Source organism: Malaclemys terrapin, chromosome 3, assembly GCF_027887155.1.
Source record: "Malaclemys terrapin pileata isolate rMalTer1 chromosome 3, rMalTer1.hap1, whole genome shotgun sequence".
In the NCBI taxonomy this organism is placed as follows: Eukaryota; Metazoa; Chordata; order Testudines; family Emydidae; genus Malaclemys; species Malaclemys terrapin.
The window spans coordinates 37,102,717-37,123,490 of NC_071507.1; the positions used below are offsets into that span (position 1 = coordinate 37,102,717).

The window sequence follows — 20,774 nt, forward strand, 5'->3', positions numbered from 1 at the left end:
GTTGCTATAACATTAGCAGAAATTAGAAGAATACATAATTTTTGTTCAAAATATCTTAAATTATGAAATACCCAATGTTTGACTAGAACAGATAGAAATCCTGCAACTTTTACACATATAAGTAGTTTGGTTGAGTTCAATGAGTCTGCCTGCTTGAGTAAGGACTACTCTTGGACCAGACTGTGGCACTCTTACTCAACTTTAGTAATACCTTAATAGACTTGTTCATTTCAATGGGATTATTGTCTGAGTAAAATAATATTCCAAGTGAGTAAGAGTGTCAGAATCAGGTCCTATGTGAGTAAAGGTTATAAGATCTTAAGTAATTTGTGTATTCTGAGAGTTGAGAGGATTTTGCTAAAATACATGATTAATAATCCTATTGTATATTTGGGTAACAAAGATTTAGAGGAAATGGGTTCTCCTAACCATTTGGTAAAAAGAATTTCAGTTTCATATATAGCTCTAGACAAAAATTTCTCATAAATGTATATTTAAATCTTCCAATATAACTGAAAAAGGCTTACTTCAGCCCTAAACAGAACAGAACCCTAAAAGTAAAAACGTTCACATCTTGTCTATCATAATACTTTCCCCCTCTCACCTTAACTGTTCTTCTGAACAGCCATGCCTATACCTCTTTGGGTAAAATCTCTCCACTACATGTTTCAATGTCTGATTGGACTTGGAGGGAGAAGTAACTTGCCCTGCTGGAGTTGAGAAAGGTCTTTCGAAGTCCCCAATCTCCACCTAGTGGAAAGGCCAGGAAAGAGAAGATCTTTGTTTGTACAGAGTCATTTTAGAAATTAAATACAGTAACTCCTCACTTAACGTTGTAGTTATGTTCCTGAAAAATGCGACTTTAAGTGAAACGATGTTAAGCGAATCCAATTTCCCCATAAGAATTAATGTAAATAGAGGGGGTTAGGTTCCAGGGAAATTTTTTTTTGGCAGGCAAAAGGCATTACATACATTTTAAACAATTTTAAACAAGCAATTTAATACAGGTATACGTTTTAAACAATTTTAAACAAGCAATTTAATACTACAGTCATCACTGCTGAGTATGAAGCTTGGTTGAGGTGGTGGAGTCAGAGAGTGGAAGAGGATGGATTGTCCGGCTGCTCCTCTTGCTGTTCTTGCAAGCACAGGCACAGCTATACATGACTCAACCCTCGACCCATCCACTCCACCCCTTCCCCCAAACCCCCACCCCTTGACCTGCCTCTTCTCCCCCCCCACCTTCCCCCCTTTACTTCGCACACTGCGTTTCGCTCCTCCCTCCCCTCCCTTCTGAACGCTGCAAACCAGCTGACTGCCGTGGGCAGGAGGCAGGGGAGGGAGGGGGGAGGCACACTGAGTCCTCGCTCCTCCTCCCTCCCTCCTGCCCCTGGCAATCAGCTGGCTTGCAGTGTTCAGGAGGCAGGGGAGGGAGGGGGAGCCTGCGCACCGAGTCCTCGCTCCTCCCTCCTAAACGCCGCAAGCCAGCTGATTGCCACGGGGGGAGAAGGGGGAAGGCACTGATCAGCGGGGTCTGCCGGCGGGTGAGAGGCGCTGGGAGGAGGGAGGGGTATAGGGAGGCTGCCAGCTGTGGAGAAAGCAGGCAGCCAAACAACGTAATAGTGGAACATTGCACAACTTTAAAAGAGCATGTTCCCTAATTGCTCAGCAACGTAGCAATGAAACAATGTTAACCGGGACGACTTTAAGTGAGGAGTTACTGTACCTTTTATGCATTGTCTTGTTGATTAGCATACTGTAAAACTTAAAATGTTTTGTCCATTAAAGTATATTTTCACTGATATAAAAATAGCGTAAGTTATATTTCACTTCTAATTACATTAAATTCACCAGGCAAAATTAGTTAGCACAAATCAAGTTTAAATTATAAAAGTAAAAAACATATTGTATAGAGTTTTCTTGCATTTCACAGTTATTTCATATACAGGGACAAATCTTCAGCTGGTGTAAATTGACAAGTTCTAATTAAGCCAATCCAGAAAGTACCGTATATACTCGTTCATTAGCCCGTTCATTGATAAGCTGACCCCCCAAGATGGTTAGGTAAAAATAGCAAAAACTGTATGACCCTTTCATAAGCCGACCCTATATTTCAGGGTAAGCCGCTAGCGGGCCTGGACGTTTTGTTTACCTGGAGCGTTCACAGGCACGGAGCCCCTCAGCTCCCATTGGCTGGGAACAGTGAACTGCAACCACAGGGAGCTGAGGGGCTCCATGCCTGTGAACGCTCCAGGTAAACAAAACGACAATATATTAGATATTCAATTCAATGATTCCATAGAGTTTAAAATCATCAAATTTTGGTATAGACCCATGTATAAGCCGACCCCCGCTCTTTGATGTGTCACTTTTTTACCAAAAAGATTCAGCTTATGAACGAGTATATACTGGTAACTCTCAAACTTTCTTTATGTGATGATCTCTATGTTTTTCTTCTTTATGAAAATAAATCTTATACAGACGTATATCGATTGAAACATCTGTAGGCTGTATTATTATGGTATATATAACTTTCAGAAGTTATTCATGGCACAGTGAATGGGGAGACCTGTTCAAGACTCCCTGTTACAAAATCAAATGGCTATGCTATGTTTAATTAATTAGGGCAAGATCGTGCAAGGTGCTGTGAACCTCCAGCCTTAACACTGATGTCAATAGGCGTAGAAAGTGGTCAGCAGTGGCCCGTTAATGTACAAGTTGACTGTTACCATAAACTGATAGATTACCTGAGCTAAAAGAGCTGCCATTTCCAGTGCCAGTTCTTTGTTGACAGGGAAAAGTCCATTTACTATCTGATCATTTGTCTGATACATTAACAGCAGCTTTTCCCTGTCTGTCTCCCCACGGACTTGAACTGAGAAATACAGCCTACAAAAGAAGAAAGAAAAGTTATTTAAAAATGAAAATAGGGGTATTAGACCCTGGGTATTAGTAATGAGAGCTATGACCTTGCACCTCTGGGCCACTAGTTTGAAGTCAGCTCTGACCATAAATTGTTACCACCTGATGGCTTACATTGACTCATGTGAAATGAGTTGGTGATATCAATCCGGTTCCTAATGGATAGGTGTTTCTATCACAAATGGTAGCCTCAGCAGCTAGGACAAAGAATGAATGTGCTAGAGACTTATTAACACTTCAGCTCTGAAAGTAACCTGTCCAGAGCAGAGTTGAGGCACAGAGAAAGGGCAGCACTTGGAAGCTTTTACTGCCACTGTACTAAATCTGTGGACAAATGGAGAAAATCAACCTCTAGAATTGTCACTCTAAACCATTTTACTAGCTATACATTCACTACTTCTAAAAGGTGGAAAAAATGACCCTTTAGTATCTTGTCATTTTAAAATTTTTGCTCCAGTTAAGCCCATTGCTCATTTCCATAGAACAGGGACAGCACAGGAGTAAAATCATGGAATTCTATAACGCAATTTGAAGGCTAGTTACTCTGCTGTTCAAACGGATTACTTAACACATGCCCTTAGTTTTACATTTTAAAAAAAGCATCACATCATTGCACACATATATCTTATTTTTAAGTGAATGATAAGAAATCAAACTAAAAAGTTTAAACATGAATAGAATTTAAATGCCAGTTTGAAAATAATTAAAGATATAAATACCCACCAAAAGATCTGCACCTCATTGAATCTAAATGAATAAAGTTTAATGATTTCACAATTAAGCATTGATTTGTATTTTGCTTTCATGAAATGTAACACCACTTGACAATTGAGGAATCATAGACCTTCCAAGTACATAATAATGCAAATTAGTACAGTGGTTTTTCACCTCTGTAGATCTAGGGTCTTTAATTTGGTAGTGTCAGCCTAGTCCCCATGTATCCAAAACTCAAATTCCAGCAAAGTTTGGCACAATTAGCAACTGATGCTCAGGAGAGACCAAGGACTGAGCAAAAGGGGCGTTGTAGGTCAAGACAAGTGCTCCTCAATCTCATAAGCTTCACCTACAAATTAAAAAATTAAATACTGGTACATAACATAATCAGTTCCATTTTACTGGATGTAGATTGTAGACACAATTGGACATTACAGTTTTCCAAGCTAAACAGAGCACGAGAAAACAACTTTTGATGCAAACTACTGTGTGCTGATCTTTTTACTACTAAACTATGAAATATCAACCTGTGGCTGTTGCTTAGTATGCAAATAATGTTCAACTCACTATTATCTCATCCTTCTCCTACAGATGTACCCCTAAGACTTCTACTTTTAGAGATCCCATTAATTGGTAGCCTGCTCTTACTGTCTTCTTGTTAGGTTCATGCTATATGTTTAAAATTCCATGCACATTGGATCAGCGTAATCCTAGAGCCATATTCTATACCTGTGCAGGTGGATCCCACACAAAAGACAAGCAAACCAGCTAAACCTCAATAAATGGGATCTTGCCAGGTGTAAGATGCTTGGAAGGAGGGTTCATCAAAGGAAAGATGGCCTGGTGGAGGATGTGGGAAGGAGCCACAGCCTCTAAGCAGGGTCATGAGATGGGGTGTCCAATGAACCAGCAGATTGACTAAGGAAAACAAACCAGGATTTGCCTGACTAGCTTACTCTGTACTTCCCAACTTGCTAAATTTAAGAAAAACAAAAATCTAAGGTTTATATGAAGGTTTCCAAAATATTGATACTAGTGAAGTTAATTTATTTAACAAAGGTTGCAGTCTCTTTCTCTTTTAATATTTTGGAGTAAGCTTTGATTCAGCTAATACCTTTCTAGATAATAAACACCATATAAATTAAAGAAAATTCCTAGGACAAAGTAATGGAATTATGCTCAGTTTATATACCTGTTTTTATATGTAAGACGCACAGTTCTTGTGCCTTCACATTTCCCAGGATGCTGTTCTTTGGAGGCCTGCTCCCATTTAGAAATAATGTCACAGATCTAAAAGGAAAATGAATATGTGGAACTGTCAGTTCTGTAGTTTCTTGCCAAAACAGCATCTTTGAAGGAAACCATCTGTTTATTATGAAAGAATTTCAATTATTGTAACTCAGAAAAATCACGTAGCTTTAATTTTTAAACTTGTGAAAAGTACCTGTACAGGCACTTTTTAGCTGAGGATTTAGCAGTCAGATTTTGTTGTTGTTATTCGCTTATCCTACCAGACAGACCTTGGTTTTGGAATCTGGCCATACAATGTTTATACGGAAAGGAAAGATATATAATTTAGCAGGAGCCAACACATATGTCATTATCTAAAACTAGTTGTTTTATAATTAATCAAACTAATGACTTTTATAAAGAGGATACTTAAACAACTATACTGCATGCTGTGGATGGTTCCGTTTCTAACAAGTGTTTTGTGCAAGTTGGAGACTTGCTTGTTCCCTTGTTCCCAGACCAAAGGACGAGTGTGTTTCAATGGCAGCACCCTAGTCCATTCAGATTAGATGGGAAGAAACTATTTAGTAACCCCCTTGGAAAGACTCAGCAGAAATGTTAACAGAATCCAAAATCTCACGTTAATAGAAAACAAAATATGAGAATAAGTAAACTGTTTAATAGATTTTTTTTTTTTTGCCTTCCATGTCATGATTTTTTGTTTTGGTTTTGGGTTTTTTTTTGGTAGGAAAGAGGAATCGTCCATGGCCCTATTTATCTCCGATTGCATCATGATAACCTTTCTTCCAGCCATAGAGGGCTGGATGCAGAGCCCCCTGAAGCCAGTTAATACTTCTCTGAACACTGCAGAAGGGTGTAACAGGCCTGCCTGATGGTATTACCCGGCATTCCTTACTCCCCAGGGCTAAGGGAGCTGCTTCAACAGCAGTCCCAGCCCCACTATTTGCTTTGCGACAACAACGATGTAACGTAGTAAACCATCAATTATGGTGTGTCTTCCCAACCTTTGCTGCAAATACCTTAAACCTGCGTTGTGTGGATAACAACATCCCTTCAGAATCCATAGAAATAACATTACACTGAGTACTGACAATCTACTGAACCGAACCTAAACCTTTTCCTCCTTGTATTGGATAGGAAACCCTCTGACATTCCTTCCAGATCTCTGTCAGCCCCTTTCCTTGATCCTCCAATACATCCCTCAATTGAGCAACATATTAGAAGAGCTGTTTGTATTTTCATATTTTAGGAGATGGGTTTATATTTCTAAGTTTGTAGTAAATCTGATGTTAAGACAGGTACCAGACTGCCAGCATTGGACACTGAAGTCTTCTAGCCACAGGACTTGCAGAGTACAAGATACGGTAGTTCAATCTTCGTGTCACAGCCCTCATCTGGAGACTTCTACTTTAGTCTACTCCACCTCTCCAGCTCTGAGAGCTCTTCAGGATTACTAAGTATTCAGACCTTTGTTGTTCAGCCACAGGAGTTGGACTGAAAAACACCAACTAAAGCCACTGAATGAGCATTAGACTTAATCACTTTTAGTCACTAATAACAGACCTCATGTAAACTGGTGTCCTAGAGGTGAAAAGTTCCTTATCCCATCATCAATTCCCTAAGCCATTCTAGTCTGCCAGGCAATGCTTTTAAATGTATTCCATTGAATGAATTTCAGAGTTAAAAATTAGAGTTTGTTTTCATCTTTCCTTTGATATATGTCAAATGAGGAAAAGCAAAAAGCATTTAACGAGGAAATTATTTTCCCTTACATTGTTTGTTTGAAAAGGCCTCTGTAAAATTAAGATATTTTTGTTGTTTAATATGTGCAGCTCATTAAAGAGTTTTGTTTACCTTGATGTTTCCTTGAAGACAGTGCTCTATATCCTTGCCAGAAGGATCATCAGTAAATAATGCAAATCCTGACTGGACTGGTTTTCTCATTCCTGTGTCCTGGTTAAGGGTGTTCAGAAATTCTTCCACTGTGGTGGAGGCATCAAATCCAACAACCTGAACAGAGGAAAAGGAAACACTTTAGTTACAAAAACTCTCAAAAATATTAAATGTAACATTTTGAAGAAGGACAAGACACTTTCTAGAACATACATGGAAAGAAAGTGCCCTGTTCCATCCTCCTTGGATAGCTTATTGTCATTACAACTTGATAAATTCCACTACAGGTTAGATAAAAATTGAGTCAGGATTTAAACTTGTAAATTCTGGAAAAAAAGAAGACAGATTGGTGGTCTTTCTTCTACCCTATTGAGCAAATTTTATGTCAAAAACTTTGCTTACCTGTTACAAGTCATTGCATTTTGTTTACCAAATCAAAGACTATTATACATAGCATCTCAGACTGTTATTAAACTAATATATTATTTTTCTTTTTTTGTTTTCCAGCCCAAACTTAATCTCTAGATAAATGCATTTACAGTTTTTTTTATTTACTAAGCTATAGATTTGAATTAATCTAAATGTTTGATTTAAAAAGGCAATTTGATATGTTCCTCTGTGAGGAAAAATATGATTAGATATACTATAACAAAAAAAATTATGACAGGATGGCTCAGCAGGTAAGATTATAGATAACAACCTTGCATGACATACAATTTAACAGGAGGCTTGATTAGATTATACTGCATGTCTGAAATACCATACAAAATGTATTTCAGGAGCAGTGATATATAATATATATAGTAATTGTTCAAAGAATATCTTCTCCCTCCCATGTCTACTGGTGTAAATATTTATCAAGTTTCCTGTTCTGTCTTTGGTACTAAAGAATTTTAGTAACGGGTGGCTAATTGTCTCTACTCAGATACTTGTCTCTGACACTTCCCTCAACTTTATTTTTGTGCTAAAGGACAGGGGTATCTACCAGGCTCTGCACACAAAAGAAACCACACCACTTTTATTAGTAACAAAATGTCTTAGAAAAACTGGATCATGAAGTCCGACAGACTGTAATGGAAACTAGGAGCCTAAATACCTATGGGGATCTGAGCCCAACTAACTAACCAATTATAGTGACATTTAAGACTCTTTATTGGTTTTATTTCATATCACTTGGGAGCATGTCTTTTCAAACCAATATATAAGCATCATGGATGGTTAAATTCTTTTTGATCTCAAGCATTTCTCTTTGAAACTTTAAGGTGATGACTTAATGGAGATCCAAGTATATATATATATATATATTTTTTTGGATATATATTGAATACTTTTTTAAAGTTTATAAAAATGTTTTGAAAGCAGAGTTTTTCTTTATACCAGGAAATAAAAATGATATTCAGTGCATAACTACATAATTTTAAAGTTATTTACATGCCATAATTCACAGAAAGGATACTAGATCCAATACTGATCCTATACTGAAGTTAATGGGAGTTCTACTGTGTCACAGGTAACGTGATCCCTGTAAGGGGCCTCATCTGTCTTCCAGAGATGGGAAGGAGTTAGCCTGGTCTGTGGCTACTAAGGGATTAATGATGGTAACTGAGACATGAGGATCAGCTGAAAGGGTTCATGAAATTGATGACTGTCACCTGAGGAGGGTGTGGTTCAGGAGAAGAGAGCTATTAGGAATAGGAAATACTGTGGTTTAAAAGAGGGGAGGAGGTAGGCAAATTGTAGTCTGTGGTAGTGGTGGGAGTTTAGACGAGAAAGATGGGCTGTAGGAGAAGGAAATACTCAGGGCATTAGATTGGCCCCAAGAGACTATGGAGCATATTCTGCCTGTAATAAATGCAGGTATCCTCTGTTAATGATGATCAGAGTTACACATGTGCCTCATGACGTTCAATGAGCTACCTGCCTTCCAAGGTGCTCAGTTGGAGGGAATACCTCTAACACCTTGCTCTCTTCTCCAGACTGCTCCATTCATGTGGTTAAACAAGTAAAATTAAGTAGATACTACTTAGGCAATAATGGGTTTTTAATTTTTTTAAAGATGTTTTGCTCAAAACTTTTTCTTTTCCTGAAACACTGATCAAATCTGATAATTACTTTGCCCATTCCATTGCCAACCACCAGCAAGGAGAAATTCAAGCCATATTTACTTTAATGCTCATAGTTCTCCCTCCTTCATCTTGGCTATCACACATAACCACTTCACAAGTGTGCTAATAAAATCAGATTGGGCAAGTTAAATATCATGCTTATGAGCCCTACCTGGTATATACCATTCATGAAATGAACTGGAATACTGAATGGCAACGAGTGGTGGTAGGGATTTCTTAGAAGGGTTGAAAGGATTTCCATCCTTGATGGCCTTGCTTCTCGGTCCCCATTCTGCTGGGTTCTCTCAACACATCGCTGACAGTAAATTGCATATTTCCCAAATTCAGTTCTGTGACAAAAAGAGAAACAGGGCATGGCTCATGAACTGCTCCACTATGTGCTAAGCTGTGAGCAAACCCAGTGAAAGATCCAAATGGAAGGAGAACTCTGAAGTTTCCTTGCAATGTTTCCAACAGATTTTTCCAACAAAGGTGAGAATATAAAGGGTGTTAATCCACTGAAAATAATAGTTTTGTCAGGAATGAATTTGCCTCAGAACGTTTTGGATAACAGCTATATTGTGCTTTTCATGCTTTTACATTGTGTGTTCAGAACACTGTAGTGCAATTTTCAAAACAAAGGACAAATTTTCCAAGTGATGCACACAAGTTATGTGTACAAATTATACTTTTGTAGCATTTGTCCACAAATATGTCATAAAGTTGATTTTAAAATGTATCCTAGAAGTTTCATCAGTGGGACTTGTACAGCTAGTAATACGTAGCACACCTGGAATCGGCATTCTTCTTTAAGTGAAGTTTGAGGAGCCAAAGGAATGGGTGTTGAGGAAGGAAGAGTCCAACACAGAGAGCTAACAGCTGCAAACCCTGGAAAAAAGAAAAAAAACACTATTTTGGGCATCTTACAAAGTAAAATAACTTTCTCCTGTGATCACTGGTCAACAGTGCAGGTCATTGTGCAAAATGCTGAATAAAATGACAGACAATTGTATATTGGAAGGAAAAGCTCAAAACTACAGGTAAAAAGCTTAAATGAATTGGGATATTACCTCATTGGAAGCCCAAGATGTCTTTATCTCTATTTCCATGTTTCGCCCTTCCTGCAACTTTTTTTGGTTCAGTTTATATAAAATTACATACAAAAAACTGCATTAAAAGAAAACTAAGGTTGCAAAGTCAATCACTAAAATGTTGGGGAATACCTGAGTCAAAGTTCCCTGTGCCACCTTAATTCAGCTCCCCTGTGAGTATGCATTATAGATAGTCTTTAATTACATCCCTTTTCCCCCACAGGACCCCTGCCTCATTCAGTGCACAGGATGAACAATGCTCACTGAATGAGCAGCTATTCAACATTTTTTTTTATCCTCATTGTTCAATGTGTAGATCCAAGACTTATTTATTGCATGCTATTCAAACCTACTCTGAATACAGAATTATTAATTTCCTCATGGGCTTTTTTATGGAGCTCACCACTTCAGCACTGATTTACAAATATTAATGAATTTATTTTCTCAACACCCTTGTGAGGTAAGGTGATATTATTATCCCTATTTTACATATGGGGAACTAGTGCACAGAGACATTAATGTTTAAAGTGTAAAATAATTTTGGTGCCCACTTTGAGATGTCTATAACCTGCCTTATTTTTTTCATAGAATGTAGCGTTTTATTTGTTCAGCTTTCACTGACTGCAGGGGCAGTTATGAGGGTCCAGCACTTCTGCAGACCAGAGTGTCTCAAGTGGGGCACCCAGAAATGAAGAACTACATAGTTAATGAAACATTTGGTTTAAATAACATGTCCTGCATCAAATAGGAATTAAATCCATTTAAGGTGGCATTCAATTCCCTAAACCACAAAACCATTCCATCTCTTGCTGCAGTCCCCTTCCTCATTCACTACACAGTCTCCAACATCTGCAACAAATGAAGCAGGGATCCTACAGACAGCAGTCTCATTCACTACATATCTTGATGCATTCCCAGATCACTAGTCATACTGTGCACTGAATAAGGCTTGACTACTGTGGAAAAAATAGTTTGTCACTATGTGATTAAAGACTATATATGCATACACACAAGGGGGCCGAATTACAGTTGCACTGAGAGTGAAAGGAAGACAGCCTCCCTGCTCTCAGATCCTGTGCATAGCATCACAGCTATCCATGGGTGGTGGAAGGAGCAACTGCAAGTCATGTTCAGCTCCTGCATGCCCACTACAGATGGAATCTTCAGAGAATTTAGCTGCCAAACTCTAACAAGTCTCTACTGAGCATGTGCAAACAAAATTTTAGAGACTCGTAATTTAACTAGATTTGGGGAAAAAGTCACAGCCCCAACACCAAGGCAACCAAATAAATTTCAAGTCCTTGCTCCAAAGTGTGCAGGCATTAGAGCATCTCAACAAAGCATTGCACAAATTTTTTAACTTGGGTAAAACAACATATTTGTCCTTGACCTCATTCTGAGAAACTGCTGAACATTTTTATTGAATATTTCCCACAGTAAATCAGCCTGAGGCAAACACCTCATGTGGAAAATTTCAGCCCAAGCGGTTAAAGATGGCCAAGTTATAAGCAACTGAAAACAGGGACTTATAATGGAAAATGTCAGGAAACCTCAACTATAGATCTACCTATAATACATTTCCCCCCCAGATTTCATTTGCTGATGCTATCCTCCTATCCACACTCCTCTGGCCCACGACAGATGCTGAGGATGAACTATGTGGCAGCTTCACACCTTGCCTGCAGGTTAGGTGGGAATGTAATTATTTTATCCCTCTAAGCATTTGCAGAGTTTCTTTCTCAAAGCCCATTTAGGCCATGATGCAACTTCCATTTAGTTAATGGAAAAATTAATGGACTTCAATGGGAGATGGATCAGACTTTTATTTGGGAGGGATAGTGACATGAAAGTGTTTGAGAGAAAAAAACGTATCTTCCCGTAATGATCTGGGACCTCAAAACATTCCCTCATCCCATTATTTTATTTATTTATTATTTTTATTTTATGAAAGCACTTTAATGTACTTTTAAAACCATTATGGAAGATTATAACAACGTTTTTTTTCATTTATAAAGAAAGGCCCTATCAATGAATGGTACAAGAGTGTCAAAAAAGAGAAAGGTTAAATTAAAACCATCAACTGCAGTATGTGTCAACTTAATAATTTTCCAAATATGAACTCAGGTACTGAATAAAATAAAATATACATCTATATCTGTATATACCACTTAGACTATAATCCCTTTTTCCCCTCTCAGTTTAATTTTTTTTCTACTTACAAATTTGAAGAAAAATATAGTTCTGGTAATAAAGCAGAATGAAGAAACACAATTAGGTGCTGCATATACATTATTTGGTATGCAGTATGCGTACAAGATTGTGTGGGAGGCTGTAAGGCCAGGCACTGGAAAGAAGATACTTGTCTTGAAAACAGGCATATTAAAGTGCATGGCCAAATATGGGGAATGAATTGCCCCCCTCAAGCACATTCTAAATACAAATGTTCTGTGTGAGTTAGGGGCTGAATCTGGAATTAACTCAGGAAGAAAGACAGGCTCTCAAGGAAGCATGCAGCAGCTGAGAGGAGAACCACAGAGGTCTATGTGTTACACCTTACTTTAGACTTTAGCTGAGGTAAACCCACTTGCATTTGTGTTCAGCCCTTAAAAGAGATGGGGATGTTCTCTACACTTATTCTTCTGATTTACAATAAAGCACAGCACAAAGATGCAAATTTTAGCTAAGCATACAGATTTCTTTGCTGTACTCAATGGTCTGTCAAAGCTCTTCATTGCTCATGTGAAGGACATTCCATTAACAGAAGTTATTCATACCTGTATTGGTCCTGCCTGGTTCTGTGGATGTCGTCGTCTTGTCTGTTTAATGAGCTGGCAGCAGATCTCATTTTGAAGCTCTGGATGTGTGAGGCAGATCTGCAAAGCACTCTGGGCCAAAGATACATGGTAATCAATGGCAGGAGAGTCAACTGCAGCATTTATAAACAACTGGCAGGTCTGGATATAAAATAATAATATATAAGTTTATATATCAACCTCCACCTAACCCCTTCACAGAGGTGCTTCATAACAAAAATGCAATAATATTTAAAGCATCAAGCATTAAATTAATTAAAATGTTAAAAACAAATAAGGTGCTATCCTTGAAAAAATATGAGGAAAGGGGTGGGGTTCTCTACACGGCCAGATTTAAGATAAAAATACCTCTGAACAGTCTATTTTCAAATGCTTTTTTAAAAGTGAGGAGGGATAAAATGAGGCAGATTTCCGCAGGGAGTGAATTCTACTCACTAGGAACTATGACAGCAAAAACACAATCACCTACTGAGACATGATGAGGTGATGTCAGGCAAGTTTTCAGAAGGTTCTGAATACAACCAGGGCCTATATACATTGTTCAAAACTTTGATTCTGAGCTTGCCCTTTTGGGTTTCAATCTTCTACTACTGTAAAGGCAGTCAGTATAAAAACAAAGAGTGGGCACAACACAATCACGGCTGGTCAGTCCTGTGAGCAGTTGCAGTGTTGCATGCCATGGCAAGGTGCTGAAACAAGAGCAACAAACTTTAAAGGCCTCATGCAACAAACTACGAATTGACCAGAACATCAGGATTTTTTGTTTCTTGAGTTGTATTTTTTCTACATTGGGAAAGTTTTCAATGTGGGAAGGGGAGAGGAAACAAAGAGGGGAGCTATTAGGTGGCACAATGGGTTAGTGCAATAGTTCTTTAGCTCACGAATCCCAAGTTAAAATCTGGGCTCAAGTCCCATGAGTTTGATGGTCTCATTCTGTCTCCACTTGTTCACATCACAAAAGCAGCATAATATTTTGCACTACTGGTAGTCTCTGCTCAAGCAAACTCCACTTCTGGAATAGCTAGGAGCTTCCATAAAGCAACGGCAATGCTGTCCTAGAAAGTTTGCATAACACCTGCCCCAGAAAGGTGGGTTCCAGTTGGTCTACATATTTAGTCCCTTGGTTACATGATCACTAAATCCACTTATACATTTTAAACATTAATCTTTAAGGAATTATTTTAATAACCAAGATAGAAGGGAAACAAACTATCAACAGATTAGATTCCTTCTATCTTGAGATATTTAGATATATTTGACTAATTTTGATTAGCAGCAGAATAACTGAAAATGAACCCAAATGTCTCTCTTTTGATTGAAACATTAGTTCTAAATCAAGTTGGGAATTAAATTTAGAATCTTCAACACTGAGTTCTTTATAATGACAGTGTCACGTAAGTCATCCCTTTCTAGCAAAATAACTACTTCCTGTGATAAACGTTCAGATTTGCCAAATATAATTCAGAATGTCATTTTTCAAATACATGTGTTTATTTGTGCTGAGGAAAGTTCATTCCCTTTTAAACTTTCGTGCTGGTGGGATGAGCGAAATAAAATGGACGTTTTTCTTTAAGACCCTCCTGACATTTCAAACAAACAAGCTGGATATGCCAGTGACAGGGATTGAACAGATGGAATGTATAGAATTCCTTTCTACATCTAGCCAAAAACTATCCCATATGACTTCTCAAGACAGTTTTTACTGGAAGGAACTTGGTCTTGGCAGAATTAATAATGTTAGGATAAGGTCCATGGAGAAAGGGCATTCATCCATGAAACTTGCTTTCTAATTCTTAATATATCCCTCAGTGTGCAAAGACATGGCAGAAAAGTACTTTTTCTCTGTAACAATCATTAGCATATAGTCCGTAGCAATCTTTAGCTGGGAAAAACACATTTTTACCTATCCAACTTGAGGAGTGAAATCCAGGGGAGTTTTGCCATTAACTTCAATGGGGCTGGGTTTTTACTCAAGGACTCTGTTCTGCTACCACCTGTGCTCAAACACTGGGGTCTACCTGCAGGCAACAGGATCAAGACCTATCTCTTGAATTCACTTGTCAGAGCTGCATCTTTGCAGAAGGGCAGTTGCTGTGTACTCTTTGTGGGTGAAAGTAACTTAAAGGACTTACCGGTACGCCGGAGTCCTGAGCTGGAGCGTAGCCTCAACTAGAAGAGGCATGGCCTCAACCGGAAGAGGCAGGCCCTTTAAATACCCGGGCCCTTTAAATCACCCCCGGAGCTACCAGCTGCAGAGGCGGCTGGGAGCCCTGGGGCTCAGGGGCGATTTAAAGGGCTCGGGGCTCCAGTCGCCACTACTGCAGCAGAGCCCCTGGCCCTTTAAATCACTGCCGGAGCCCTGCCGCCGCTACCCCAAGGCTTCGGCAGCTGGGCTCGGGAGGCGATTTAAAGGGTCCGGGGCTCCGGCCACTACAGGGAGCCCCGGGCACTTTAAATTGCCAGCCTGGGGAAGCCGGTCCAGTCCGGCACGGCGTACTGGCTCTTTCACCTCTGACTATTCTTAATAATATGATATAATTTTTTAGGTCTAAATATTATGAAGAATCTTACTCTGTAAGTCTTCACATACATTCTATTTTACTATATATTATTATTAAAACACACATGTACTTTTCATTTGTTCACTAAACTCAAGAAGGAAAACAGGCTCAGCTTAGATATATGTATATGAAAGTCTTGATCATTTCTTTTTTATTTATAAAAGAAAAAGGACAATAGAAACTTTCCCTCCTAAGTCAGCAGTTTGAATTCAGCCAAGGTCCAACATGAATGACAATTGTTACCATATGATTAGAGTTAGTTCAAAAATTAGGTGGAAAAATGTGCAGAAATGATGGTTTGGGGTTTATTTGTTTTTTTGCATTTTTTCCCATCAGAATTTGTAAAATGTCTTCAATCTCTAGACCTGGTTGAAAAACATGAAAAAAGCTACAACAATTTAAATTATTTTTTGTAGTTGTTGTTTGTTTAAAATTTACTTGAAAAAACAAATTTCAGAAAATTTCAACCAGCTCTGTATCTGATGGCTGTTTCGTAGTCCTTGAATTTGATTATCTTAGTCTCAGGCCAAAAATCCACTATCCTCCTGGGTGCTAACTGGCAATTTTACTGATAATCTCAGTTAAGGCCATAAATTAAACAGGCCTGGAGACTGAACTGCTCTCTCAACTCTAGAGATGTTCTCTTCAGATTAGGGGGTGAGGCTGTGTGGAGAGGCTTCAACTAGCACTGTCCATGCCTTATCTGTTCTGAAGATAAAGACATACCTTTTCTTTCCAGGCTGTGATGGGGTGTACCAACCCCATAGTGGACCAGAAGGGATTAATGAGAGTCTGTGGGCTCAATAAACTCCACCCTGCTACACCTGCAGTAGGTGTCAATCCTGGAGGGAAGAGTTAAAAGGGCTGAACCCAACTCAGCTAGGGGCTGACCAAAAAGGAGAGCAGATTGTTGGCTATTACTCAGCGAGAGAAGCCTGGCTGGAGTGAGGCTGCTGAGTTGGACTGCTGGCAGACAGCACCTCCCTGAAGGAAGGTAGGTGGGCCTGCAACAGGCACCCCAAAGCAGTGGTGAGGGAAAGCTAGAAAAGTGAGTCTACCCAGGATTCTCCGTGCTGGTGAAAGAGCCTGTAGGGAGCAGAGGCTGTCTGCCAGGAGAGTAGAGAAAGCTCTTCTGCAGCTAGGGTGACCAGACAGCAAATGTGAAAAATTGGGACAGGGGGTGGGGGGTAATAGGAGCCTATATAAGAAAAATACCCAAAAATCAGGACTGTCCCTATAAAATTGAGACATCTGGTCACCCTATCTGCAGCAGAACCAGCTTGGTGGCAGAAAGTGCTAAGAAGCTCTGCCATGAGACTGTGGAAGAAGCTTAAAGAGAGAGATGCTGATACTCTGTGAGTCTGGGAAATGTCTGTGGGAAAGATCTGAGAGGGTAAGGTAAGAACTAGTCCAGCGAAGGAGCAAGGAAACTGTGTAGACAGGTTTCACTGCTTATTAAAGGGTCCCTGGACTGGAACCCAGTGAAGTGGGAGGGTTTAGGTTCCCCTACTGGCCCAATGAGGAGCATGGAGTAAAAACCCCCTGGCAAGGGGTAAGGACTGTTGAAACCCCTGATACCTGAGATAAGGACTACTGATTCTGGAGTTGGACTGACTATGAGGTTAATGGACTATTCTTTGTTGGATTCTTGGCTCACCCCAGAAGGGGTGGCTAGGGTTGCCAATTTTGGTTGGATGTATTCCTGGAAGTTTCATCACATGACACAATCTTTAATTAAAGATTAATCTTTAAAGTCTCCAGGAGACTTCAGGACAATCCTGAAAAGTTTGCAACCGTAGAGGTGGCATTATATGTGACCTGGCTGGAGGGCCAAGTTCCAAGAATCCTAACATCACAGCTGTCAGTGGAGGAGAGCCTGCTACACCACACAGAGCCACAAGGGGATGTGCTAGTTGGTGAGTCACACTCACACACAGGCCTGTTAATAGAACACCTTTAGTGAGCAAAAAAGTATCTCTCTCACACAGAAAAAAACAAAAACATTTACCAGGATTTTACCTTAAATAATTTAATTGCTTCAGTTTGCAGGGCCTCTGATGGCAGTGTTGTAAGAGGGAAAGCAATTCCTTCTTTGCTGTGACAAAGAGTAGGGTGTCTCCAAATTTGAGAGGCTGAACAGATAATACATGGTCACTGCTTGCAAGGAATCATTTAAGATAATGACTTTACATAACATCTTTCATCCAAAAGGAACCCAACATATTTTATAAACTCTTAGTAACTGACTTTACATACAGGAATAATTTTGGCCACCAATAAAGTGCAGCCACTTCTGGGGTGAATCACAGCAACACATAAAAATGCATAGGAACACTTTTAATAGTAAAAGAAGAGTCTCTCATTTGTTTGAAATTTCAGGGAAACTTAAATAGGCAGAATCGAATTACCCATGTTGGAATAGATCTGGGGGGGGGGGGGAAGTCTTGGTATTTTTAATAACTGCAGGTGTCATCAGACCTAGCTGTTGCATCTCACCTGGAAAAACATTGCTTCCACTAGCACAGTACTCCCTAACACCTTGCTAGATATTGACTCAGCAGGAAAACAAACTCATCTGTCCTTATGACTGAATAATAATCACTACTTTTTCAGCAAAATATGTATTTGGTTTCCATTCTGACCCTCCAAACACCTGGTGCAATGTATTAGTTGTTGAAAGGGCCTTCCCTATTTATTTTCCCAGGTAGCCATGTTTATGGCTTTCAAATTTTGACAGGTATGGGGAATGATATCACCATTCAATGCATCAAACTATTTCCTGAAGAGGTTGAGTTTCTCCCTAGAAATCTCCCATTCAAGTATTGAACTACCTCAAATCTGATTAGTTTGAGATCACTGTTTGAAGTGGTATGCTCCGTTGTGTATCTTTCTCTAATCAAAACAGTACATTCAAGGTAGGCAAGTCTGGTACAACTCCTGTTCACTTGGCTCATTGTTTCCACGGTTCATACCCCAATGATAAGTTATTTTATTTTAGAAAAGTCTATACCACGAGGGTCTGCTTAGAAGAGTTTCAGAAGTTGTATTTCTGGTTCAAGAAGCTCAACAAGACCAACTGCCAGTATAGTTCTGAACACCAGAATCTAGCCACTAGGGAATGTGATTTAACTTGCCTGGACTAGTAGGGCACAAGAACTCAAGCCTCTTCTTACCTTATGTGTGGGAAGTGACTTACACTCAGGATATGCTAGCGACTAAATAAATGAAAAACTATGCTACTGTGACATACTATGGACAAGAGAACAGTGGGGACATACTGTAGAGGACTCAGATAGAACATCACCACTTTCCTTGCTGATTGCCTTAGGTCAGCACACACGTTCTCCTTTTGCTTGATAAGACTCTGCTAAAAGCTATTTTTTTTAGGCTTTAACTTGTTAAGTGTAGACACCCAACATACATTCTCACTCGTGTTGTCTAATATCAGCAAGTTTAGGGCCTGATCCTGCAAACGCTAACTCAAATGAACTAATCCTTATTTTCACACATAGTCCCATTGATTTAAATGGAACTACTCACAAGGATAAGGTCTGCAGATCAATCTCAGAGTTTGTAACAGCAGATGCCCCAGCTAAGAACATTCTTCTGCAGACTTTAGAGCAGTGGTGGGCAACCTGCGGCCCATGGGCTGCATGCAGCCCGTCAGGGTAATCTGTTGGCGGGCCATGAGACAGATTATTTACATTGACCATCTGCAAGCACGGCCACCCGCAGCTCCTAGTGGCAGCGGTTCGCTGTTCCCAGCCAATGGGACCTGCAGGAAGCAGCGGCCAGCCCACGCCACTTCCCACAGCTCCCATTGGCCGGGAATGGAGAACCACAGCCACTGGGAGCTGTGGGCAGCCATGCCTGCAGACGGTCAACGTAAACAAACTGTCTCGCAGCCCACCAGTGGATTACCCTGATAGGCCATATGTGGCCCGCAGGCTGTAGGTTGCCCACCACTGCTTTAGAGACTGAGTGTCTACAGCTGAGCTAGAGATATTTAAATAAATTAAAAACTCAATTTCCATTTCCAAGTACAACAATGTTTTGGCCATAAAGAACAAGATGTAGTTCTGAATTTGGGCAGACAGACACATATCATAAAGCTTCAGCTCATTTTTGACTCTTCATGGGAGGCTATTGTGTAACTTGCTCATGCTTAATCCTGCTGCAGCAGCACCGTGTCGGGGCAAATGGCTATTTCTCCAAAATCTATGTCTACCCCAGTCTAGTGCAGGAGCGGGTTTATTTTGGCAAGGTGAAATTTCTGCCTTGAGTGCTCAAAGTGCTTGCTTGTTGGCAAGAAGAGAAGTGACTCAACAGTCCTTTGTTTAATAACACCTACTTCTTTTATGGCACTTTCAATCAGTAGATATCAAAGCACTTTACAAAGGAGGTCAGTATCATTATTGCCATTTTAGAAATGGGGAAGCAGAAGCACCGAGCGGGGAAGTGACTGGCCCAAGGTCACCCAGCAGGACAGTGGCAGAGCCAGGAATAGAATCTAGGTCTCCTGTGCTTCCCTTTCTCCCTATACAATGCCTCAGAAGAGCCTCACATTTATTTTAAGTCTCATAAAGGAAACAGGGATAAAACCTACAAGCACCATGCCAAGCAACATGAGGATGGAATGGGTACTGGTGGTATGATGTTCAAGGGCTGAAATAGCTCTCTTTGTAGGATGCAAGTTTGCCCCTGCTGCACTTCTGTTTAGCAGAATTATCATGCTATTGTCTGTGTCAAGACTAAAACTTTAATGACTTCAGTGAACCATAGTGTTTATGTAATGTAATTCTGACTGGCAGTAGTGGAGCCAGGTTTTGAGCACTGGTGGAGGGGAAGGATAGGTCATTGGTGGGGCCACTTTCAGTTATACCTATTGGCTTGAAAATGTGCCACACATTCACCTAAAGGCTGTTCTAGAGGCACTGCCTTCCTATTATCTCCACCACTTCCAAGAGAAAGGGTGCTAGTACTAAATCATCTATAGAGTTGTAGCCCTGGTTTGCATTTCCAAGGCCTTGTGTGTTTAGACCCTCCTGTAAACAAACAAGTAGCGCTTCTTACTGGGTCAAGAGATCTCTGAAAGATTTGGAGCCCTTTGACCCTGCAGGCAGCACAGGTAGTCTAAACCAACCAACTCTACTAGTCACCTAGATAGCAGTGACCTAACTCATGATCAACCAATAAAAATAACCCCATCAGTAGCACATTATAGAAATGTCAAGAACTTAAAGTACATTAAAATGGATGGAAAGTTCTAAGGAGTCTTGGCCACTTTTGTGGTTAATTCATATTAAAATTGGAAGACAAAAGGCCAAAAAAAGCCTACCATGGAGCTCTTGCTTCTCCACGAATAAAGTGTTTTGAACATCTATTAATGTCTAAGGTCTTTTCTACTGAAATCTAATGACTAAA

General features: G+C 39.8%; 1 protein-coding gene across 4 annotated transcripts in view; it reads right to left on the minus strand.

Annotated features, from left to right (window-relative positions):
- PLEKHH2 (pleckstrin homology, MyTH4 and FERM domain containing H2) overlaps window positions 1-20,774 on the minus strand; it is a 111,725-nt gene that overhangs the window by 20,224 nt on the left and 70,727 nt on the right. For 3 of the 4 annotated variants that reach the window (XM_054024193.1, XM_054024192.1, XM_054024191.1), the window contains exons 19-26: window positions 17,370-17,482; window positions 12,751-12,930; window positions 9,676-9,773; window positions 9,058-9,235; window positions 6,742-6,897; window positions 4,829-4,926; window positions 2,748-2,889; window positions 605-750 (exon numbers count right to left, since the gene is read on the minus strand). In XM_054024193.1, coding sequence (XP_053880168.1) covers window positions 605-750; window positions 2,748-2,889; window positions 4,829-4,926; window positions 6,742-6,897; window positions 9,058-9,235; window positions 9,676-9,773; window positions 12,751-12,930; window positions 17,370-17,482 — 1,111 coding nt within the window. The remainder of the gene's footprint in view (window positions 1-604; window positions 751-2,747; window positions 2,890-4,828; window positions 4,927-6,741; window positions 6,898-9,057; window positions 9,236-9,675; window positions 9,774-12,750; window positions 12,931-17,369; window positions 17,483-20,774) is intronic. The other variant, XM_054024194.1, reaches the window with a different exon arrangement.